General features: G+C 42.5%; 1 protein-coding gene across 3 annotated transcripts in view; it reads right to left on the bottom strand.

Moving 5' to 3' along the window:
• The window catches only part of COL14A1 (collagen type XIV alpha 1 chain), a 122,185-nt gene that overhangs the window by 8,565 nt on the left and 88,313 nt on the right, over positions 1-25,307 (bottom strand). For all 3 annotated transcript variants that reach the window (XM_072151249.1, XM_072151251.1, XM_072151250.1), the window contains 15 exons: positions 24,853-24,996; positions 20,723-20,887; positions 18,514-18,552; positions 17,293-17,431; positions 17,018-17,160; positions 16,175-16,284; positions 14,979-15,137; positions 12,444-12,521; positions 11,056-11,142; positions 7,934-7,987; positions 7,370-7,465; positions 6,922-6,975; positions 6,705-6,758; positions 4,151-4,204; positions 2,635-2,706 (listed from right to left, as the gene is read on the bottom strand). In XM_072151249.1, the coding sequence (XP_072007350.1) occupies positions 2,635-2,706; positions 4,151-4,204; positions 6,705-6,758; positions 6,922-6,975; positions 7,370-7,465; positions 7,934-7,987; positions 11,056-11,142; positions 12,444-12,521; positions 14,979-15,137; positions 16,175-16,284; positions 17,018-17,160; positions 17,293-17,431; positions 18,514-18,552; positions 20,723-20,887; positions 24,853-24,996 (1,448 nt within the window). The remainder of the gene's footprint in view (positions 1-2,634; positions 2,707-4,150; positions 4,205-6,704; positions 6,759-6,921; positions 6,976-7,369; positions 7,466-7,933; positions 7,988-11,055; positions 11,143-12,443; positions 12,522-14,978; positions 15,138-16,174; positions 16,285-17,017; positions 17,161-17,292; positions 17,432-18,513; positions 18,553-20,722; positions 20,888-24,852; positions 24,997-25,307) is intronic.

Here is a 25,307-nt window from a genome sequence, read left to right on the forward strand (position 1 = left end):
GCCCCTTCACACCACATGTCTGCACGGGTGTGAGACACTGCATGGAGAACACACTGACTAAAAGTTAACTTTTTGAAGGGGACAGAGGGGGCGCTGTTCTATGGCTAACTTTAGGCAGCAGAGAGTGTAGGTTCACCCATGTCTGCAGGAACAGGTCTACGTTGCCTACAGCTGACTCGGCCCTAACCATATAAAAATACGGGTAGACTGAGCGCTGAGTGAGACGTCTTGTCTCGGATTTTTGCGGAATACCAGTGCTGCCTTCTCCTTGTATGATTTATTACACCTCGTAGTCAGGATTGTTTGTTCTTATTGTGAATGATGTGTGTTGTACATGTTATAAGAAAACATCGAGGCCCCACAGCAGTTGCTTCATGTCATGTTCTGGAAGGTTTCATTTAGAAAAACTCCCTCCCGACAAGATGCTATTGGAATATTCATAGAAATATCTGGAGGAGACGACCAGCTGGAATCCTTCACAACAAACGTTATATTTTCAGTGATGGAACATACATCAACTCGTCATCTTATTCTATTATAATGTTATAATCAACAGCGGCTTATAAAAACTTCTGAACAACCATCCACAAAAAAGAAAAAACACCTTACTGAGAAGACCACATCCTTATCCACACCAGATTCCCAGTGAAATATGTTAAGTTTAGGGGGCCATTTTCCATGAGAAGACCCCCTACTAGAAGACCATCTCCATCCAATTTTGGGTGGTCATTCAAGAGAGTACTTACTATATAATTTTACAGCAATTTTTTATTGTTCCAATGATAAATTATCTTGTGAAATGTATCCTTTTTTCAAAATGTTTACAGTTACAGTTTGTATCCATGGTAACAGACTACAAACAATTCCCTGTGTAGTCAACTCCTCCTCTTACTTTCTATTTTTTGGATGGCTTAAACAGGGTTTGTCTACAAAATAAAACACCTTACTGAGAAGACCACATCCTTATCCACACCAGATTCTCAGCGAAACATCTTTAGTTCTATCAAAAATGTGCCATTTTCCAGGAGAAGACCCCCTCCTAGAAGACCATTTCCATCCAATTTTGGGTGTTCATTCAAGAGAGTACTTACTGCATAATTTTAAAGCAATTTTTTATTGCTCCAATGATAAATTATCTTGCTAAATGTATCCTTTTTTAAAATGTTTACAGTTACAGTTTGTATCCATGGTTACAGACTACAAACAATTGCCTGTGTAGTCAGCTCCTCCTCTTACTTTCTATTTTTTGGATGTCTTAAACAGGGTTTGTCTAAAAAATAAAACACCTTACTGAGAAGACCACATCCTTATCCACACCAGATTCTTAGTGAAAAATGTTTAGTTCTATCAAAAATGTGCCATTTTCCAGGAGAAGACCCCCTCCTAGAAGATCATTTCCATCCAATTTTGGGTGGTCATTCAAGAGAGTGCTTACTACAAATTATCTTGCTAAATGTATCCTTTTTTAAAATGTTTACAGTTACAGTTTGTATCCATGGTTACAGACTACAAACAATGCCTGTGTAGTCAGCTCCTCCTCTTACTTTCTATTTTTTGGAAGGCTTAAACAGGGTTTGTCTACATGAAGACCTATGTGTTTGTATAGCAGCTGTATACACAAAGGGTGGCAGGTATCAAGACTGGCATTTCGCACAAAGTCGTAACATGGCATCGCACCCATCTATGCCAGCAGGGGTATGGAGTACATTTCGAGATTTCAGAAATCTTTTTAATCCATCTATTATCTGGGTGTAACATAAAACTCAATACCCTAAAGCGAATCCCTGACGCCTCATCATTTGCTGATACAATCTAAGTGATAATGATTGGTGCAAGTTCATGCTGAGGCCCCTTTAAATTGACATTTTTCCAAGTGCGATTATTCAGCATTTAATGGAACTCATTATCCGCACCCTGGAGCAGTGGTAACACAATGAGAGATGGGACAGTCTACAGATACACTATTCCTCCATGCTACTCCATGGTTATGTCAGTCTCGGGCAATTCCTGGCAGGCAGCTCCTGGTGCGCGGATCCAGGTAGTTGGTATTTGCTCAGGATTTGCTAAAGTCTAATGAAAGCTCGAAAAACACAACCAGTAAGAGCCAAACTACAATAATACGGAGGGGAATGTGTACCTGCAGCAAAGGGGCAGAGGCCATTACATTTCAGACTATATCAGACTTTCAGGTAGTGATTTAGCTTTATACTTCTATCAGTTACTACAGCAGGGGCGTAACTACAGCGGTAGCAGCCATAGCAGTCGCTATGGGGCCCTAAGTGTCAGGGGGCCCCATCATCCAACCTGACACAATAAAGAATGGAGGATGTGCACCATTATATCTATATTGTACTGCACATGTCCAGCATAATATGTATATAACATATACTGTGATGTATATATGCAGTATCTCTGATGTGTATATGGTGTCTGTATACACTGTATGTGAGTATGTTGCATATGGCACTGTATGTATGTGTATATGCACATGTGTATTTATATGTGTGAGTATACTAATATGTATATTTTTTAAGTGGGAAGTGGGGCCCCGTTCAGTAGCCTGCTAGGGGGCCCGGTCTCTCCTAGTTACGCCACTGTACTACAGATCTCCCACCGATACCACAGCTCACATACCGGGGGTCCAGAATCACCCTGGGGTCCTTTACTGCCTGGATTACCGGGAGATCCGGGGTTTCCTGGAACGCCCTGCAAGAAATAAGATATCACATCACACATCGTCCTCTCACAATACTTATTGGAAAGAGGGAGATGCCCTCAGTAGTAGAAGAAGGATTAGTAGGAATAGTAGTTGTAGGAGTAGTAGCAGAGGTAGTACAAGTAGTTGTAGGAGCAGTAGTAGAAATAGTATGATTAGTAGGAGTAGTTGTAGTAGTACAGGCAGTCCACGTACAAGATAGGTTCCATAAGTTTGTTCTTAAGTTGAATTTGTATGTAAGTCGAAAATGTATATTTTAGAATTGTAATTCTAGACAAAAAAAATTTTTGCTCCAGTGACAATTGGAGTTTCAAAATTTTTGCTGTAATGAGACCAAGGATTATCAGTAAAGCTTCATTACAGACACCTTACAGCTGATGATTGCAGCCTGAGACTATAGTAACATCCAGAGAGGTCACCAGAGGTCACAGTGGGCAGAGGGGTCCGTCTGTAACTATGGGTCGTCTGTAAGTCGGGTGTCCTTAAGTAGAGGACGGCCTGTACTAGTAGAAATTGTAGTAGCAAAAGTAGTAGTAGTTGGAGTAGTAGTAGTTGTAGGAGGAGTACCGGTAGTAGAAATTTTAAGAGTAATAGCAGAAATGAACGTGTAGTAATGGTAGTTATACGAGAAGTAGTACAGGTAGTAGGAGGAGTAGTAAAATAGTAAAAGTTTCAGAAGTAGTAATATTTGGAGGAAAAGTAGTACAGGTATGAGAATGAGGAGTAGAAATAGTAGGAGAAAAGGTAAAAGTAGCAGAAGTTGTAAGACAAGTAGTAGTTGTAGGAGAAGTAGGACAAATAGTACAAGTATTAGAAGGAGTAGTCATTGTATGAATAGTAGTAGAAATACTAAAAGGAGCAGAAGTAGCAAGAGTAATAATAGAAGTTGTAGGAGAAGTACTAAAAGTGCAAGTAGTAGAAGAGGTAGTAGTAGTTGTAGAAGTAGTAGTAGAAGTAGTAAGAGTAGTGGCAGCAGTAGGAGTAGAAGTTGTGTGAGTAGTGGTAGTACTAGTAGGCATAGTAGTTGTAGTAGTTGTGTGAATAGTAGTAGTAGTACTAGTAGGTGTAGTAGTTGTGTGAGTAGTACTAGTACTAGTAGGTGTAGTAGTTGTAGTAGTTGTGTGAGTAGTAGTAGTAGTACTAGTAGGTGTAGTAGTTGTGTGAGTAGTACTAGTTCTAGTAGGCATAGTAGTTGTGTGAGTAGTAGTAGTAGTACTAGTAGTTGTAGAAGTTGTGTGAGTAGTGGTAGTACTAGTAGGCATAGCAGTTGTAGTAGTTGTGTGAGTAGTAGTAGTACTAGTAGGCGTAGTAGTTGTGCCAGGACCAGGCCTGAGATGGTCATCTAAGTTCTACTCTCTAGAGATATTATTGCATTGATTGATTTTCTAAAATGAATTAGTTTAGTAAAACAATTTCAATTCTTTAAAGCGTTACCATTGGTCCTGGAGGTCCTTGTCCACCGGTTGCGCCGTCTTTTCCTGGCATTCCCTGTATAGATCAATGAAAAGGAAGCCACAAGTTAAGAATATTCTTATTGTTATTATATATTTACCCTTATATTTTGGGGTCCTTTTTTTTTAGCTCCTCTTTAGCTTACATCTACTTTGGTCAAATATATGTTTAAAAATTAGTCGGATCCAACAAATCATCATTTACTGTATGTTTCTAGGCTAAAAAACACCTAAAATGGTCATAAAATTAAGAAAAATGACATTATATTTTGTTTTATCTTGTATTCATATGATGGTTGAAGCACCACTTAGTCACAAGAACTTTCTCCTATACTCTTCTGGGTCTCTTACTATGAGTCCCCGCCCATGCTTAGAATGCTTATTACTAGACCCGCCCCTGCAGACTCCATCCAGTTATATCCTTATGCATAGGTTGCAATTCTTCATTCCCATTCATCCACCGATTGAATACATTGGGGCAGATTTACTTACCCGGTCCATTCGCGATCCAGCGGCGCGTTCTCTGCGCTGGATTCGGGTCCGGCCGGGATTTATTAAGGTAGTTCCTCCGCCGTCCACCAGGTGGCGCTGCTGCACTGAAAAGCATCGGAACGCGCTGGAGTTCACCGAACCGGGCTGAGTGAAGGTAAGTGCAAGCTCCGCGACAGATTTTTTTTAAAAATGAGGCGGTTTTTCCGAATCTGTCGGGTTTTCGTTCGGCCACGCCCCCCCATTTCCGTCGCGTGCATGCCAGCGCCGATGCACCACAATCTGATCGCGTGCGCCAAAATCCCGGGACAATTCAGGGGAAATCGGCGCAAATCGGAAATATTCGGGTAACACGTCGGGAAAACGCGAATCGGGCCCTTAGTAAATGACCCCCATTATCTCTAATACCTGTAGTACTGCCAACTATAGGTACAAAATGAAATATACAATCTCTTATCTCCATGCCCCTTTAAGACAGAAAGTGCCATGTGGGCGTCTTATTACGCTACACTGTTTACACAGTAGGAAATAACATTCACAGCCCGACGCTGCGCACATTCCTGCCTGATGGGTTTGGCTCAGGGTTAAACAATTTAAGAGGATTAAGTTGATATGTTTAGATCACTCCCTAAAGCTTGGCGGACAACAAGGATTTAGCAAATTTCAAAGAAACAAATATCAGCGCCCGGGTATCAAATGTTCTACACATAAAGCAGATCATTAATCAAAACATCATAAATCATAAAAAAAAACTGTTTACATATAGTAAAAAACGTCAATAATCTACAAAAAAGTCACATCCCCTTTAACCGGGACCTTATCTCACCTCTACTAAATATAACTGTCTGCTTATTTTAATCAGTGATGTTCCATTGATTTTGTCACAGTTGGAATTTTTCCGCTGCTGTTAGTTTTGGTACCCAATATGCTCATTATGATTTATACTGTCGAGGGGGCGGGGTCTTGGCCTGACACACATAAACTGATACCACCCAACTGACAATAGAGTAGCTAATTATGGGTGCCAAAACAAACATTGGGAACGCTCAGGAAAGGTGCAGAGAAATTCCAATTGCAATCGTTTTTTATATTACACAGAGGGGTTGTACAAAGCATTGGGGTCTAGTAGGGTATCGGGGCGCAATGTCACCTGTCACCTACGAAATCTACCATCAAAATCCATCATGATAAACCAGGCACCGTGACTGTGGGAATCTTCTTATATTTGTTATCCATGGCCTCCTTCCTTTTAAATCAGCATTTAAATGATGCTAATGAGCCAGAAGGGCTTCTTGGGGCATTACCAGAGCCCATGCATGCTACAGCTTCAGAGGTTCTTACACTGTGCAGGAACACTTTCCCCTTACCTCGATGTGATGTAATCTCAAGTTTCAGCACACAGTGGGAGGGGGAAATTTTTTTTTTTAACTGCAGGGAGGGGGAAAGTTACATGTACAGTGTAACAGTCTGTGAAGCTGCAGCATGGATGGGCTCTGGTAACACCCTCAGGAGCCCTTCTGGCTCATTATCATCATTTTAGAAAAAGATTTTTAGAAGGAAGGAGGCCATGGGTAATAAATATAAGAAGATTACCACAGTCACGGTGCTTGAATCTATGAGTAATGTCCCTGGTTTATCATGCTTTGACTTTCATGTAGATTTCCTTTAAAGCCTTACCCTCTTGACTGCTAGATTGCATGTTGATGCCTGAGATAAGGAATTTTAAAGCTAATTACTTTTTGTCATAAGGAGGGAGCTTTATGATAAGATATGGTATAGTAAGGGGCCCGTTTACTGTTCTGGCCCTATTCTGCACTTGACTATCACTCGTTAGAAAGATATAGTATATCTTCTAAATTTTTGCCATTTGTGCACACTGAAGCTCCAAAAACACCCAAAAAATTACATCACTACTACACTTCAAGGGCTTCAGGCAAGCTCTGTAACATGGCTCCACCCATGCTTATTGTGCCAGGCATTAGACCCGCCCCTGCGGATCACTAGTCACATCTTTTTTATCCAGTTATTATAGTTAAAAGATATCTCACTCTTTGTCCTTCAACTCCATCCCGTCCAGGAGGTCCTTGTGGTCCAGGAAGCCCCTGAGAATAGAGTGAAAAATATATAAGTGAATATTTTGGTTTACACAAAGCAATATTGATTCTGTTTCAGCCCAATAACCAGAGAACATCTGATTAACGAGTGCTATGATGTGACGAATATATGTCACAGTGCAGATAATAATGGTATAATATCATGAGATACCTGGACTCCTTGGGCTCCACCTTCTCCCTTTTCACCTTTTGTACCGGGAGGTCCCTAGAACCAGAATGAAACACATGTTCTCAGTGTTGGATATTTGAGGCCAATTCAGTTTTAGGCACCAAATTACCTACAATTTGCTACACAATAAGAGGTTTCCGAGTCAAACTGAAGGAGAAACGAATGGCTGGCCACAACTCTTGCTTGAGATGATCGAGTCATTGTTGTGCCGCCATTGTTACAAAAAGTTGTCTCAATGAGATTGTATGTGAGCTCGGCCACTGATCCTATTCTATGGGGTTGATAGATATCATCATTCCTAAAGTCCCATAGATGTAAATGGAGCCTTGGCCACCTCTGGAGACCTCATTCTATGGACATGGGGCACTTGCTGACCCCAAAGGCCATGACGTTGGTACCAGACTATGTAAGATGTACATAAAGGACTTACAGGTGGTCCTTGGATGGAGAGGCCATTTGGTCCTTGGGGTCCTTGTGGTCCTTGAATTCCTGGTGGACCTATTGGGCCTCGAGGTCCTTCTGGTCCCTGTGAGATAAAGTATATTTTACAATTTACCCAACTGGAAAATAAACTTTTAAAAACTTGTCTATTTTGAAAGGACAGGCATGAGATATGGCTGTATCTAAAGGACTAGATACACCATGATATTCGCTATAAAATCTACACATTGCACTTCCCAGATTACAAGGAACCAGAGACATCTTATAGAGAAGAGGGAGATTTATCAGAAGTGTCTGAGAGCAGATCTGTTCTAGTTGTCTATGGAAACCAATCAGGGCACAGCTTTCATGTTCCCATAGCTGTTTACAAAATCAAAGCTGAGCTCTGATTGGTTGCCATGAGCAACTAGAACAGTTTTACCTCAGACACTTCTGATAAATCTTCCCCCATGATGTCTTTCACTTAAGCAAATGTTGACCATAAATACTAAAAGAAAAAAGTAGTTTTGTCTAAAGCTGGGAGACTCCTCAATTCAACTATATCTTCACTTACAGATGGACCTGCTTCTCCTGTAGATCCTTTGGGGCCTCTCATGCCTGAACCGCCCTAAAAAGGGAACAAAAAAAATAACATAAATCATATAAAAAGAAATGTGAACAATGAAGATGTAACAGATAGTGCTAATAACAGTCAGGATATACATGGAGCACGAAACCTGGAGGTCATGAGGACTTGGGCTTCATAAGAACATCATCAAGGGTCAAGGTGGCCTCACACAACATAGTTTGGATTCTAACATGTCTATCGCCCCTCGCCCATCAAATGCTGTTGGGAAAGTGAATTTTATCATGCCTGATTATTTTTAGCCAAGGAAGCTGAATTGTTCTCACAATGGTGAGACATTGGGGCAGATTTACTTACCCGGTCCTGTCGCGATCCCCGCTGTGCGTTGTCCGACGAGGATTGGGGTCCGGCAGGATTCACTTAGATCGTCCTACATGTGTCGTTTCCCCGCTCAGGTCCGCCGGAGTTCACCTTCTTCTTCCTGGTGCATGTAAGCGCTTGATCTTGCGACACAATTTAGTTTTTAAATTCCTCGGTTTGGCCGAATAAGTCAAAATGTCCGACGGGCAACCCCCCCCCGATTTGTGTCGCATGCAAGCCGACGCCGATGCGCCGCAATCCGATAGCGTGCGCCAAAAAAATAATAAATATCTGGGAAACCCGACAGAATTGCGGTCCGCGGACCCTTAGTAAATGACCCCCATTGAATTCCACTCCTCTCCACATCTGGTGGCCTATAAAGTCTTCTGCTCTGAAGAGGCAAAGTTTGCCCATTCTTCGACTGGGGATATACAGTGGAAGCCAAAAGTTTTAGGTAAATTAGGAACCAAAATTATGAGAGAGAGAATTTTAATACATTTTTATGACATTCTGCATATTCGATACATTCCTCCAGTATTTGGTAGCATTGCCCTTCCACTGTATGACTTGGGTCATATCCTTCCACAAGCTTCTCACAAAAGTTGGTAGGAATTTGGTCCGATTCCTCCTGACAGAACTGATGTAGCTGGGCCGTGTTGGTAGCCTCTTGCTAGCACCTGCTTTTTCAGCTTTGCTCATAAATTTCCAATAGGATTGAGATCAGGACTTTGTGATGGGCACTCCAAAACATTGGGGGTCATTTACTAAGGGCCCGATTCGCGTTTTCCCGACGTGTCACCCGAATATTTCCGATTTGCGCCGATTTCGCCTGTATTGCCCCGGGATTTTGGCGGACGCAATCGAATTGTGGCGCATCGCCGCCAGCATGCACGCAACGGAAATCGGGGGGCGTGGCCGAACGAAAACCCGACTTATTTGGAAAAACCGCCGCATTTAAAAACGGAAAATGTGTCGCTGGACTCGCGCTTACCTTCACTCATCCGGCCTTGGTGAATTCCAGTGTGTTCAGATGCTTTTCAGCGCTTGTGTCGCTTGGGAAGCACTTACCTTCACTTGGTCCAGCTCAGTGTATTCCGGCGCATTCAGATGCTTTTCAGCGCAGCAGCGCCACCTGGTGGACGGCGGAGGAACTACCTTAATAAATCTGCCCCATTGTCTGTGCGACCCTTGAGCACTTTGTAACCAGTTTGGCAGTAGCTTCGGGTCATGGTCTGTTTGGAAGACCCATTTCTGCTAAAGCTTTACTTTCCTGGCCCATGTCCCGAGATGTTACTTTAGTATTTACCAAATAATGTTCTTTCCTCATGATGCATCTGTTTTATGACGTGCACCATTCCCTCCACAACATGAGGCCACCCCCGGATGTCACAGTTAGGATAATGTTTTCAGGCTTTTCTCTACTTCCTCCAAACGTAACGATGGTCATTATGGACAAAACAGTTCAATTTCAGTTGTGTCAAACCACATGACATGTCTCCAGAAATAAAAGTCTTTTTTTTCTGTTGCTTTTTGAGTAATGGCTGCTTCCTTACAGCCCGTGTCGATACAGGACTCATTTCACTTTAGATAATGACACCCTCTTACCATCATGTTCATAAAGTCTTTTGCTTTTGTACTTAGGTTGATACTCACATTTTAGACCAACGCACCTTCATCTCTGAGACACAGAACCCATCTCCTTCCTGAGCGCTATGAAGGTTGGACATTTCCATCTTGTTTGTTATTGTGTAAAAGTGTTTGTACAGATGACCAAGGCATCTTCAGCTTTCTGAAAATTGCACCTAAGGATGAACTGGACTTGTGCAAGTCTGCAATTCTCTTCCTGATATCTTGTCTAATTTCTTTAGACTTTCCCATAATGTTACACAAAGAAGCAGCGTTTTTCAAGTGTGCCTTCAAATACTTTCATAGTTGTGTCTCTAATTACAGTAACTCAGTTGTTGCCAAACAGAAATGATCATCATATGGATTGTCCCAAATTGTTTACAAGTATAGTAATCTTAATATATGTAAACTTTTGACTTTGTAGAAAGTCATAAAATGCCTTCAATTTTCTCTCTCTTATTAACTGATCTAAAACAGTGTAAATTTGTTTGGGTCATGTGGCTGAACCCGAAAGAGAACGTGATGTTCCCCTCATCTCTAGTAGAAAGTCTTAGCTTCCTTTTGTATTGGCGTTCTGAGCTGTGCAGTTTATCCGCAGGTTTTTCTGAATTCGTCGGGTTGTCCGACGGCCATGCCCCCCGATTTCTGTCGCGTGAAAGCCGGCACCGATGTGCCAAAATTCAACCGCGTGCGCCAAAATCCCGGTGCAATTCGGCGCAAATCGGAAATTGCCGGGAAACCCTACAAAGTGCGCAATTCGGACCCTTAGTAAATGAGCCCCAATGTCTTGGCCTAGACATATGCCATCACTTTACAGGCCTTACACGGTCTACACAAAGCCAGGTAACATGTGCTTGTGGGAATCTTTATCTGGACCTCATGCCGGAGACCCTTGGTTGGGTGTCCCTCAGCCCAATTGAAAGGTCTATAGTGTAGACGTACAATGCAATATTATTGCAGGTTATTTTCCATACACGTCAGATATTTCTTCCTCTCCGTGTCATTATCCAGTGATGCAGCTGAGTATACACATTACTACAGTCTAGTCCAGGTGTAATAACAGCCCCCCCCCCCTGCATTATAGATCCAGAACTGAACAAGCCTGGACATCCCAGGCTTCTTACCGGAGGTCCCGGGGGTCCAGGTAACCCTTTATTCTCCTGGGAGCAGGAGCAGGAGTTTGGAAGTGGAGGGCAGGTGGCCTCATCTCTCTGCAAAAGAAACACGTCTGAGATCTGTGCCGTAATAACATGGAAGATGTCAATCTGATATATGACAGAGAAGGGGGGAGGTAAAAAAATAACAACACTCCATTCATCCGTTTTTACTTAAATGGTCGTTTCTAAGAAAAACATTGATGACCTATAGACGGTATATAATATGGGTGGAGGTCCATCTACCAGTCACTTGGTCTTCCATTCACTATCACTTTGAAATAAGAGGAAATTTTGCCAAAATAAAGAAAAATACAGTTGAAAAATTAGGGACAGGTCGTTAGGACATCCAGAATTACAAAGGGCAGTAACAAGGGGATTCTCAGGTGTTGGGCATCGGAGCTCTACACTTAGTGGATCGTTGTAAGATCATTACCTATAGATCTTAATAAAAGATCTGAAAACTCCAAGTCATGACATAAGAATTGCAAAATATTCTATAAGCTGGAGAGAAATGGACTGGAGATCATTGTCCCCTATTAACAAGAATTAGCAAAAATAACCAGAATTGTATAAAGGGTCATCCTCAAAGGAAATCTGCCATTAAAACCAAAGATTATAAACCAGGGACATTACTCATAGATCCAGGCTCGCTGACTGTGGTAATCTTCTTATACTAGTTATCCATGGCCTCCTTCCTTCTAAAATCAACTTTTATAATTATGCTAATTAGCCTAAAGGGCTCCAGAGCCCATCTGTGCTGTAGCTTCACAGACTGTTACACTGTACAGGATCACTTCCCCCTCCTACTGTGTGAGATTACAATAGGCAGAGGGAGCAAGGAAGTGCTGAGGGGAAACAGTGTAACAGCCCGTGAAACTGTAGCATGGAGGGGCTCTGGTAATGCCCCCCAGCATAATTTTCAAAGTTGAATTTAGAAGGAAGGAGTCCATTGATAAACCATATTAGAAGATTATCACAGTCAAGGTGCCTGGATCTGTGAGTAATGTCCCTGGTTTATCTTGATGGAATTTGATGGTAGATTTCCTTTAAATCGGGTATTGAGCATGTAGCCAACCATGGACTTTAACATGTTTTGCTGACAACTCCTGTATCTTAGCTGACTCTCACATTCTCTGCTTAGAAAATGGATTGGCCAGTTGAAAATCCAGCTGTAGGGTTGGGCAGTCTCCTGCACGTTAGATTATTGATAGGTTTGGTTGCAGTAGCAGTTAGGGGTGTGGCTGACAACAAAAAATGATCAACTGTGTCCAGCCACGCCCTAAAGAATTGAGAGTACTGATCTATGTATACAGAGACTCCACCAGCAGAATGGTCATTCGAAAAAAGGTCCTCACCAGTGCCGGAAGTTCACAACATTTATCACGATTGGCCCAAGTAGAAGCGCAAACAATATCGAACATCTGGAGCTGGAACTAAAGACAAAAACACAGCATATACAGGGGATTAGATGTCATTAGATGTATTCAATGAAATGACGGGTTCATACACAGATACTTGGACTTGTTAGACTCCCATGAAGTGGCTGAAATAATATTTACTGATTTGGCACAAGACTGACGGTCACTAAATCATGAAAGTGAAGGAGAGAACACAAAACCACCGGATCACCAAGAATAAACCTTAGAAAACAGATCATCAGAGATCCACCAGGAAGAGATCCAACATAATCCGACTAGAAAAGACACAAACTCTAGAATGCTGATGATAAAGTGTTTAAAGTACTGGATTACAAAGAACAGTCCCTAAACATGGGATCATCAGGGATCTCCAGTGAACCACCACAAATAGTTCCTATATACTTGATCAACAGGGATCTACGGTAAACTACTGGATCACTGATCAATCTATCCACTGGATTAACAAGAATAGACTCTCAATACTATATAACAATATTATAAGGACTCTGGGGCAGCAGGGATCTACAGTAAACCACTGGATAACTAAGAATTGTCCGGAAGCACTTGATCATCAGCCATCAGCAAGAACAATTTGTAAAGACTGTATAATCAGGGATCTCCACTGCATCACTGAGAATGGTCTCTAAGAAATGTATCATCAGAGATCTACTATAATCCACTGGATCAACAATAGAATAGAATATAAACACACTATCATCAGAACTCTACATTAAAGAACTGGATAACCAAGAAAAGTTGGAAGATCATGGATGTACAATGAACCGCTGGGTCACCAGATACAGATCACAAACACTTGAGTAAGTGCAAGGTGTAAGACACCAAGATGAAACATTTTATTAGGAGATGTCTAAACTAAATTTCTGGGTCACTAAGAATAGATCTAAACACAGTATGATCTGAGAACTACAATAGACCATCCCCATGGCCAGTAATCTACAAGATCACCAAGACTGAGCTCTCAATAACTAAACGAGGAGGACAACAGAGGTTGACGTTAAATTCCAAGGCTTACAGCACCCTCCAAGATGACCAGAAATGACTGGAACGGTCAGGAAACCAGGCTAATCCACAGGATCTCTAAGAGATTACCAAGTATGGAATCGAAATACTTATCATGCTAAACCCCTGGATCACCAGATATGGGCACAATCTGACCAACAATGGTTCCCAGAGATGGAAAACTTTGATACACCACAAAAGATATCTAAATATTGGATCACAAGGAACGTACAGTAGGTCGATCTTAGGTCATCTAGAAGGCCTTTGGGTAACTTGTAACTGATGGGCCCCAAGTCTTTGACTATAATGTATGGTGTATAGCACTTTTCTTCTCATATGGGAAAGTGACATCTTATGAGCCCCCTAAGCCACTTGGGTAGGGTTGCAACCAAACCCTTTGCACCCCCTGAAGGTGCGCCCCTGTGGAAGGCCAATAAAGAAATTCTGTACCTCCGAAGAAGAAATTGAAAGCCACTGAATGTTTATATATAGACATAAAACTTTACTTGGTCTCCTAAACACCAAACTTGTGGTTGATCTACACCACAGGACTCATCAAAGAGTAGTCATCACACTAGAGATGAAGGATGATCCTTCTAGAACTCCCTGAAGACCAATAAATTACTAAATCTCTAAGGATGGACATAAAACCACCAGAACCGTTGTATATGAACATAACTTGGTCACCTAAAGACTGAAGTGGTGGATCATCTACGCCACTGTCCTCACCATGGAGTAATTATTTCATCCCTTGGTAACTGGAATTGCGTTCTACATCATGGATCATCGCCTAGTGGTTAACACCATTGGGTCAAATGTCTAAACTTGTATGCAATCCTAAAGTCCTAGGCCTAGACAGGTGTAAAAAAACAATGCACTAGATTTCTTGGAAGTAAAGTTTTTTGGGATTATTGGGTTAACCAAAGACACAGGGCTCCACAAGTCACTTAGTCACTTCCATTCAAATTCCAGAATTTTTCTCAAAGTGGGCGGCTTGGCAAACCATTAAAATTTGTAAAACATTTACAAAAACACAAAACTTCCTTTCCGCCTATCTAACAATGGAGACCTTCAACGAGCAAGCCTCGTTACATTTGAAGCCTTGTTGGAACGCGGCCACATGGTTCCTTCTCCTGAATTCCCTCTCATCGTGAGTGGGTTATTCAAGTGGCTGACATCCTCTACAAGGCTCTTTTTTGTTTTTAGGCCGATTTCCAATAACCAATTATTTTTACTATCTGCCAGGGTCGATGTGTTTGCGTTAACCCATTATCTTCATACTGCGGTAGGACAATGGAATAATCTCATAAATGTAAATTTATTGCCTAACAGGATAACACATACCGCAGGAATTTGTTGTGTGGGTTTCCTGATGAATGGCCCATTGTTCGGAAAGACTTTGCTATGTCTATGGGCTCATAATGTGCACTGCATAGTGCTCACTGCACTTACCGGGGCAGAGTTGTCCTTTGGTCCTCTAGAACGAACCATCCTTCCCAGGACTTCCATTCCATCGACTGTGATGTTTCCAGCTACATTGATTGGTTTCTCGCCCACTTGTTTGCAGTCAATGATCAGTTTAGAAGTCGTCTTGGTTATTACTATATGAACCTGTAGGATAAATGGTGAGAATAAATGATTACATTAGACTGGAGATTAGTGTTCCCCTGGTCAAGCGTATAGTGCCGTTATATTGTGAAGGAGCAGAGGTGCAGGGGTGGTACCAGTAGTGGATTATACTAATGGTGAATTGGGTGGTAGCTCAGGGCCCAAGCTTTCTAGAAGGCCCATGGCCACCCAAACCACCCACCAAATTTCATACTGAGAAGGACCTTCACCCATGAAATCCTTATACATCCATCCATTCCTGCTCTCAGTACACGAGAGCCATTTCAGAACCTTTGAAGGTTCTCTAAAGGTCCTGAATCCACAGACCGAAAAGCCAGGGAGAAGAGACCTATACTCCATTCTCCAAAAAGTGAGTCCAGACTTGTAGGGGCTATAATATTAATACAACACAGGGCCCATGGGGGTCTTAATCTGCTTCTGAGTGGTACTTCCCATAATGTAACCTACATAACTGGATGGACCCTTGAAATGTTGGAATATACCTGGTTCTCCGAATTCCTGGTTTAGGAAGCAGGGGGTGCCCACAAATCTTGGTGTCAACCTCTTAGGCTCCATGTGTTAAGTTGGCCATACACATGATAGATGAATGTAACGGAAGCCACTGACCTCCAAATGTGCATGGAAGCTTACTGATTCTACAGGTAGGTAATTGGGACCGAGCCAAGGGTGGATGTGGTAGGAGGGAATTTGGGAGGAATTATTGATGGATGAATGATATTATGTCTTGTATGTATGGAAAACCTAATCATCAGACCCGGTTACCTTCAGGGTGGGACTTTTATTCCAGTTACTCAGCCCCTCCCCAGAGGAACCTAACGGTATTGGGATATGGAGATTAACATTGGGTCAAAAAGTGTCTCTCCCTCATATATCATGACCGTTACTATAATTAGTATTGACAAATTATATTTGGGGACCCTCATAGCAATTTGAGCATCAGGATCAGAGAAGGGACTACATTTATTATAATATATAATACGCACAATATTTTACTAATACAAGGGTAAAATATCACTGACCTTGTGGAAGCTGCCATGGAAGATCTTCCTGACCTCTGGTCCTTCAAAGGTGATGGTTTGGAATTGTGCCTTATTGTCGTAATTGAAAAATGTCAGCGTCTTTCCATTGTCTGAACAGAAAACAATGTCATGTAAGTGTCAAGACAGGATATAGGGGAAACTTACGTATGTTCCATTATTGAACTGTGCTCATATATTGTGAAAGTAAAATAAAGAGTTTTGTTAAAACATTCTGAAATATTTGTTTATGCAGACCTCTGTGTCTCCATGGTTACAGACTACAAACTAAACATGTGTAGTCAGCTCCTGCAGTCACTGTTGCTTGGACTGTAGGATAGCTAGTAGTCCGGGAAGTCTTGGATTTAGTCTCTCTCAGTTTCCACTTTGAATGTAGATGGGTTTTCCTAATCATCTGAGACAAATAGCCCAACAAGGGTCATCGACCGATTGACGCAGAAAAGCCCAAAGCGCTCCAATCTTCAAACTAGTGTCAACCAAGGACCCCCCATCATTCCTCTGAAAAGAGCTAGGGTTGAAGGAGGTTGAGGAACCTACTGGCCACACGGACACAAACCTACACCCTACATGTCTACCCAAGCAAAAATGACAAAAACTTAAATTTAAAGATGACTATTCTCTATATTATTCCCAGAAACATCTCAGAAACAGTGCCACACCTGTCTACAGGATGCATTTGGTATTGCAATTTTTTTTACATTGAAGTGAATGGGACTGTGCTCTAGGATGAACCCCACCATGTCATTTTCCTCATGGACAACCCCTTTAAGTGTATCTTTTAATGGATAGAATAATTCCCCTCCCAGATCTTCCATGTGAACTTACTGTCAAGTATTACACCAACTAACGGCTCATATTGCTTATTTAAGATTTCCCAGAGTGCAAATGGTTCTTTAGGGGTGTCGGGAAGGATTCGGAAAAGGAAAGAAATGGTGTAATCGGATGGAAGACCCTCTGGATGAATGTGTCTGTAAAATTGAGAACAATAGGTTAAAGTTTTTTTTTTTTGTAAAGGACACATAAAACATATCTTGTGCCCAGTTAATGCATGCATGATATATGCAAATTATATTTAAAAAATATGCAAATATGGAACTTACTTTGTAGGTTGAGATATCATAGCATCCTTGTGTATTCTGTAGCATGGGTAGTTATTAAAGGTGCCTGGCTCCATAGAGATCCCATCCATGGCGGCGTATTCCTTCTCCACCAGGCCAAACATTTCCATCATTTTGAACCCTGGGAAGGCACAGTGATCACGAAAACATCAACATATAGACTGTGGTGCATATACAGTACATCCTGTAAGTAGTAAGTTGCCTCCAGGAGAACTTCAGGCTCACTAGCAAAATTTTAAAAGTTGATTTTAGAAGGAAGGAGGGCATGGATAACAAATATAAGAAAATTACCACAGTGACGGTGGACGGATCTACGAGTAAGTGTTCCTAATATCTCATGTGGTGGCACTAGACAGAAAGTATACCCTTAATGCATGGTCTACCTACAGATTCCAAAAATCACTGGGGGTCTTAGCAGGTAGATACCTTATGTAAGCCTAACATTCGGGAACCGTTGAAACAAAATTGTGAAAATTGAATAAAATAAACCAAAAATATCAAGTAACTCTTGTAAATATTTATGTTTTACTTGTGCATTATAAGTTCTCTTCCCAATTTCTGTCTAAAATGAAATAAATATTTTACAGGATTCCTGTTATTAGGGAGTAGAGTACTGTTGTACACATCCCTGACCCATGTCAGACAGGCCCACCAGAGCATCGGAGGATCCTCCAGTGGGCTCAGACTCTAACCTAATTCTGGAGCCTAAAGATACACTAGAAGACAACCTAATTTGGATGCTACTAGGGGATGATGAGGAATGGCCCCTGGATACATTTAACTGTTGAGCCCCAGATACCCCAGTCTGACACTATCTGATATATGGGCGGAGCTAAGCTGCAGTCTGCAACCAGTAGAATTTTGAAACCAACAATGTAAATCTATAAAATATTTTTGAAAATTGTTACAAAAATAGTTAGGCAAAGTATTTGTTACATCAGACTGGAGATTTATTCTTCGATTTGGACGGGAATGAGTTGTTTTAGAATAAGACATAACTTGTTATCCCACAATTCTATACAAATATCTAGTTCAAATGTAAAAATATTAAAATGTGAGTTTCCGTAGTAATTACACTGATCGATCTTACCAATGTAGGAGTAAAGCATGTCTAAAATAAGGTATAATAGGAATATTAACCAAGGTGACAACTTAACATCAAGGGGGTGAGATGTGATCATCTCCTATCCAGGACAGACATACCTGCCACACTGTTGCCTTGAATGTAAGTCCATGGACAAGCTGAAAAATACATAATGCAATACAAAATAAGTGTATGGTTGTCAAATATACAGGACACTTATACAGGTGTAAAAGTGAAAATGGCGCCTCAGATCTACCAACACTAATGGTGCAATCCAACCTGAGCCACCATCTTTGTTGAACTGCTCGACTGACTGGACTCTTCATTGAAGGGGCACATTTATGAATGGAGGGGCAGGGAGCATGCTTGACCTGCTGCTCCATTCAGACAGAGGAACAGAAGACCTCTTCTCATGACTGACGGGGGAGCAGCAGTCAGACCTGCATCCATCAAATCCTATACTGTGTATAGGGTATAATACTAATTCTAAGTCCAACTTCTTCAAAACTTCCATATGAGAGAGTGGAATATGATAGGATATTCCATACAGGACAAAAAAATTACATATACTAGCTAGATAGATTCCTGAAGGACACTTTTCTGGCCTCTTTCAGAAAATGGAGGTCAATGGAATGATGACTTTCTTGCCATTGATGTCTGCGATACCATCATACAGCAGAGGTGGACTATTCTCCATCGAGCAACGCCTATCATGGCAAATCTGTCTACACAGTTTGTATTGCAGTGCCAAGGCTCTTCTCCATTGATGGTCTACTCTAAGGAGAGATCATCATTGTTTGATCACTAGTGGTCTGACTAGAGTCATACAGCAGAAGAGGAAGATCTTCCATTGAGCACCACTTGTAATGGTAAGTCTGTCTACACTGCTCATACTGCAGTGCCAAGGCTCTTCCCCATTGATGATCTACTCTAAGGAGAGATCATCTGTGTTTGATCACTAATGGTCTGACCAACATCATTCGACAGAAGAGGACAGTCCTCCATCAAGCACCACCAGTAATGGTAAGTCTGCCTACACTGCTCGTACTACAGTGCCAAGGCTCTTTCCTACCAATCATACATTGATGGTCTACTCTAAGGAGAGGTCTTCAATGTTTGATCACCAGTGGGCTAACTAGAGTCATACAGGAGAAGAGGACAATCCTCCATTGAGCACCACCAGTAATGGTAAGTCTGCCTACACTGCTCGTACTACAGTGCCAAGGCTCTTTCCTACCAATCATACATTGATGGTCTACTCTAAGGAGAGATCATCTGTGTTTGATCACTAATGGTCTGACCAACATCATTCGACAGAAGAGGACAGTCCTCCATCAAGCACCACCAGTAATGGTAAGTCTGCCTACACTGCTCGTACTACAGTGCCAAGGCTCTTTCCTACCAATCATACATTGATGGTCTACTCTAAGGAGAGGTCTTCAATGTTTGATCACCAGTGGGCTAACTAGAGTCATACAGGAGAAGAGGACAATCCTCCATTGAGCACCACCAGTAATGGTAAGTCTGCCTACACTGCTCGTACTACAGTGCCAAGGCTCTTTCCTACCAATCATACATTGATGGTCTACTCTAAGGAGAGGTCATCAATGTTTGATCACTAGTGGGCTAACTAGAGTCATACAGGAGAAGAGGACAATCCTCCATTGAGCACCACCAGTAATGGTAAGTCTGCCTACACTGCTCATACTACAGTGCCAAGGCTCTTCCCTACCAATGATACATTGATGGTCTACTCTAAGGAGAGGTCATCAATGTTTGACCACTAATGGTCTGACTAACATCATACAACAGAAGAGGCCAATACTCCATCGAGCATCATCTGTAATGGTAAGTCTGCCTACACTGCTCTTACTAAAGTGCCATGACGCCTTCCCACCAATGGGGGTCTACCCTATGGAGATATCATCAGTGTTTAAGGGCATCCATACTGTATAAATGAACTCAACTGGGCTCTTGCCTAGAAACAGAAAACATGGCTTACTGGTGACTGCTCTGAACCCTTCATGCTCTTGCAGAGAATCTGTGCTGTCACTCAAATTCAATAAAAGGACTACTAGAGTACGGACATGGAAGTTATTTCCATCTCCAGCACCTTGGAGAGGGCAACTAAGACTCCAAAATGGATCATACACCTCCATCTCACCCATGTCAAGAGGGGTCCTCGCATTAGAAGAACATTTTGGGTGGACTTCTCAAATTCTTTTTGACACTAGTAAAAACATTCAGGGTGAGAGGAGCTTTTTCTATTACTGACCTATTAATGTTGTACGAAATAGAATGAGAGAAACCTAAGAAAAGGCCACATACTCGCCGTTGCCGTCTCGCAAACGAAAGTGATTAGTTCATCTTCTATCTTCTTGAAGGCATCAAAGTTGTCGACGAAGAACACGTGTCTCTCGCTGGGCTTGCTGCCAATGTTCACGAGCTCTGCATAGTCTGCGTCCGCGACTCCGATCGCAAAAATGCTGAAGCCTGGGAGGAGAAGAGGACACCGGAGATTAGTCAGTCAGTCAACTTCTCCCTACTGTGAGGTCAAGTACGCAGGTCACAACGGGATATGTGATACCATCAAGGAGCGGACATTGTGGATGGAAGGTGCGGCAGGACTCGGGATGAGACAGAGAAACCACTCAAAACAATAACATTCACGTAAAGTGAACCGGACAAGATCCTGGGAAAAGGGATAAAATAGGTTGACGTATTGACCTCTGCAACTAGTGTAGAAAGTCTTAAAGGGGAATGACATGCACATTGGCTCTCCTCTAGGCTTTCCTGTGACTGTCCTGTTTGGGTTTGACCTATTCAAGAGACCCTTTCACCACCTCCATCAACTCCAACCCTTTGCATAATTTAATAGGTTCTGTTCTGCCAAATTTGGTGTAGTTCTAATTTTCTCTTTAACCTCAACCTTTACCAAGCCATCAACACCATCACTGTCAGGTAGGTGGAGCCAAGCAGTCCGTTCCAGCTTAGCACCACCCATCTGATGGTACAGAGAAAATATTTAGCGGTGCCAGAATCAGTGGAAGAGTTTGGGTTGGGGAAGGTCGTGAAAGGACCTCTTCAAAGAGTCTAAACACATGACTAGGGATTTGGGCCACACCACAGACACCCAATCCAAATGAGAAGCATTTTGGGCAACTCACAAGGAGCATTGTGGAAATTAGGGCCACCACTGCAAAACCAAAAATCTGACCATTTCAATTAAGGGTCTGGTCATATCCAAGCTATTGGGTTCTTGACCAATTGAGGTGTGGAGGTAACCCATACAATGTAGGACAGGGGCTTTGTTTTGAATTGGCTCCATTGCAGGTGGTGTACATAGAAGAGAGCAGGTTCCTGGTTTTGTCACCCAGGATACAAGGGCCTTGTGTTGCTCCACAACCTTTCCATGGTGAAATCTCTAACATCTGGCAAATACTTTCTGTGGAACTTGATATCCAGCAGCAATGCTAATGGAATAATCCTAGCTGGGCCCCATCTCTAGAAGCATAGACTGCGTAGGTAAGCTCTGGCCTGTTCCCAATTGGTGGTTAAAATTGTGCCCTCTCAATAATTAATGGTTTGTCCACTTTTACAGTTCTCCAATATACTTTCTGTATCAATTCCTCACCGTTTTCCTCAATTCCTCACCGTTCTTCTCTTGCTGTCATTCTATAGGAAGCTTCATTGTTTACTTACTGTGGATGGCTTTTTATATCCCTGGTCATGTGATGTCACACAGGTGCACGGCTCGTTATATCCCTGGTCATGTGATGTCACACAGGTGCACGGCTTGTTATATCCCTGGTCATGTGATGTCACACAGGTGCACGGCTCGTTATATCCCTGGTCATGTGATGTCACACAGGTGCACGGCTCGTTATATCCCTGGTCATGTGATGTCACACAGGTGCACGGCTCGTTATATCCCTGGTCATGTGATGTCACACAGGTGCATGGCTTGTTATATCCCTGGTCTTGTGATGTCACACAGGTGCACGGCTCGTTATATCCCTGGCCATGTGATGTCACACAGGTGCATGGCTTTTATATCCTTGGTGATGTGATGTCACACAGGTGCCCACTTCGTTATATCCCTGGTCATGTGATGTCACACAGGTGCCCGGCTCATTATATCCCTGGTCATGTGATGTCACACAGGTGCACGGCTCGTTATATCCCTGGCCATGTGATGTCACACACGTGCACAACTCGTTATATCCCTGGTCATGTGATGTCACACTGGTGCACGGCTTGTTATATCCCTGGTCTTGTGATGTCACACAGGTGCATGGCTCGTTATATCCCTGGCCATGTGATGTCACACAGGTGCATGGCTTTTATATCCTTGGTCATGTGATGTCACACAGGTGCACGGCTCGTTATATCCCTGGTCATGTGATGTCACACAGGTGCACGGCTCATTATATCATAGTCAGTAATCACAGCTGTATGTCATAACGTTTACTTCCTGTGTTTATCCAATGAAGCTTCCTATAGAATAACAGCAAGCAGAGATCTAGCAAACTGGGAGGAATTGATACAGAAAGTGCATTGGAAAATTGTAGAACTTTCCATTACACAAACAATATCAATTATTTCCTGATAGTGATGTTTTTTGATGTTGGCTATTGACATGAATAGATCAGCCACTTAATGGTTAGGGGGATAGTCTATGGATAGGCAGAAGTAGGACCACTTTTCTCCCAATGATGAAGTTGGGGGGCGGCAGTCGTTAACTAAATCATTTTCTTATGTCTATTGTCGCCTCTTGGACGTTTGATACAAATTCTGTTAATATTCCGGGAATTCTGCGGGGCCCCAGTCTAATCCTTCCTGCGCCAGGCTGATTATCCCGGAGGACGGTTACCAGGTTACCATCACATCTTTGGAATGCCGGGGGAATGCGGATCACCTGGAGGATTTAATCTGAATCCAAGGGGAACGCGCAGACCCTGTTGTGTGGGTGTATTTAGTGGCTCTCGGCTGAAGTACTTGGCGATGTTTTGGGTAAAACAAACTATTAACCCATGACGGGTCGTCTCGCTGCTGCACATGGTGAATGCAATTATTGTCCCAGTAAACTGCTCTGATGGATCATATTGTGGCGTCTGCGGGCGCGGACTCCCCCTTTAAGGGCTCCGCGGGGCTATCAATCATAATCTGCCGCCATTGTCTGCCTCAAAACGAAAGAAAAAATTCATTTCTGGGCCAAATACCTTCCTTTTGTATCAGATTATAATGAAGCTCCTCATAGCCGCTTATAATGAGTCTATTCATGTTCCATCTTTTGGGCTTTCATCTCGCCTCGTGTGCAGCGGATTCATTATTACACGAGAAATGTGAGGATTAGAGCGCAGATGTGTGGAATATGTCTGTGTGTCTGGGGTTTTCTGGTATTAGAAAAATAAGGATTATTCAATGTGCAAGTTAAAGTTCTACGACTTTCTGATATACTTTATGGGGCACATTTACTTACCCGGTCCTGTCACGATCCAGCGGCGCGTTCTCTGACGCTGATTCGGGTTCTGCCGGGATTCACTAACATCGTGCGCCCGATATCCAGCAGGTGTCGCTGCTGCGCCGAGGTCCGCTGGAGTTCACCTTCTTGTTCCCAGTGCATGTGAGTGCTGATCTTGCGACACAAATCCTTTTTTAAATTCCGTGGTTTTTCCGAATCCGTCGGGTTGTCCATCGCGTGCACCAAAATCCTGGGGCAATTCAGGGCAAATCGTGAATCGTCGGGAAAAGTGCGGTGTTCGGACCCTTAGTAAATGAGCCCTTATGTTTCACTTCTGCATCATTTGCAAGATCTCTGGTTGTTAAAGGGATTTTCCCACCAATAGAGTTAGGCCGCCTTATGCACAGGATTGGATCTAACTTGCTGATTGGTGGGGGTCTCAGTGATGAGACCTACACAGACCATCAGAATGGGTTGGAGGTACCTCCATTGGACCCCTCGACGCTCCTTCAGATCTATGGAGCAGACGGCCGTGCATGTCTGTTCTGCTCTATTCATCTCTATGGAACCGACGGTGATCGTCTCACGGCTCCATAGAGATGAATGAATCAGAACGGACATGCACGGCCGTCAGCTTCATTCATCTACGGGACCGACAAGTTGCTGCTAATGTGTTTAGCTTGTAGAGCCTTGTCTAGAATGGATACAATTGTCTTTTCTCCTAAACCAAGAGCAGGATTAGCCATGTACAGGGTTCTCATTCACTGACAGCAAGCTGAGATTTTTAGGATGGTGAAATATTGAACAATAAAGTATGTTAGAAAGTTGTAGAAGAAGTTGTAGTTTTGCAGATAAAATGACAAACCGCACATGTGACATTACCATGAATTTTCACATTGACACATTCAGCTCTGCTACATCTTTATTGTTATGGAAAAGCTCAAATTTTGGAAGAGTCAGGATGGTCCTTGGTATCAGTGTATCACCCTCTTACCTTCCAGTTGCATTTCATGAGCGAACTTGACGGCTTCATCTTGGGAGCGTCCATCAGTGATGACCACCAGGACCCTTGGAACACCTTTCCTCATGCCGGATTCCACAGTGAATAGATCCTCTCGCACATGTTTGATTGCCCGGCCTTTAACGTACAAGAATACAGGATTCATATTTTTCTACAATTTTTCCAGTAAATTTTTCTTTAATGACCTTCCAATAGCTATACATTACTCCAAGAGAGGTAGCTCTGCAGACCATGTCTCATTCTAAACAGTAAAGTTAAAGTGTATTCTCCAGGAAATTATGGAGTACAGCCCCTGCCCCCAAAGATCTTGTACTGACAAAAGAACGGTACTATATATACACTATAAACTATGCTGCTTCTATCCTGTCTTCTACAGGACTCTAAAGACCATGTCACAATCTATACAGCAAAGTTAAAGTGTAGTCTCT

This window comes from Engystomops pustulosus, chromosome 5 (assembly GCF_040894005.1).
Source record: "Engystomops pustulosus chromosome 5, aEngPut4.maternal, whole genome shotgun sequence".
Taxonomy (NCBI): Eukaryota; Metazoa; Chordata; class Amphibia; order Anura; family Leptodactylidae; genus Engystomops; species Engystomops pustulosus.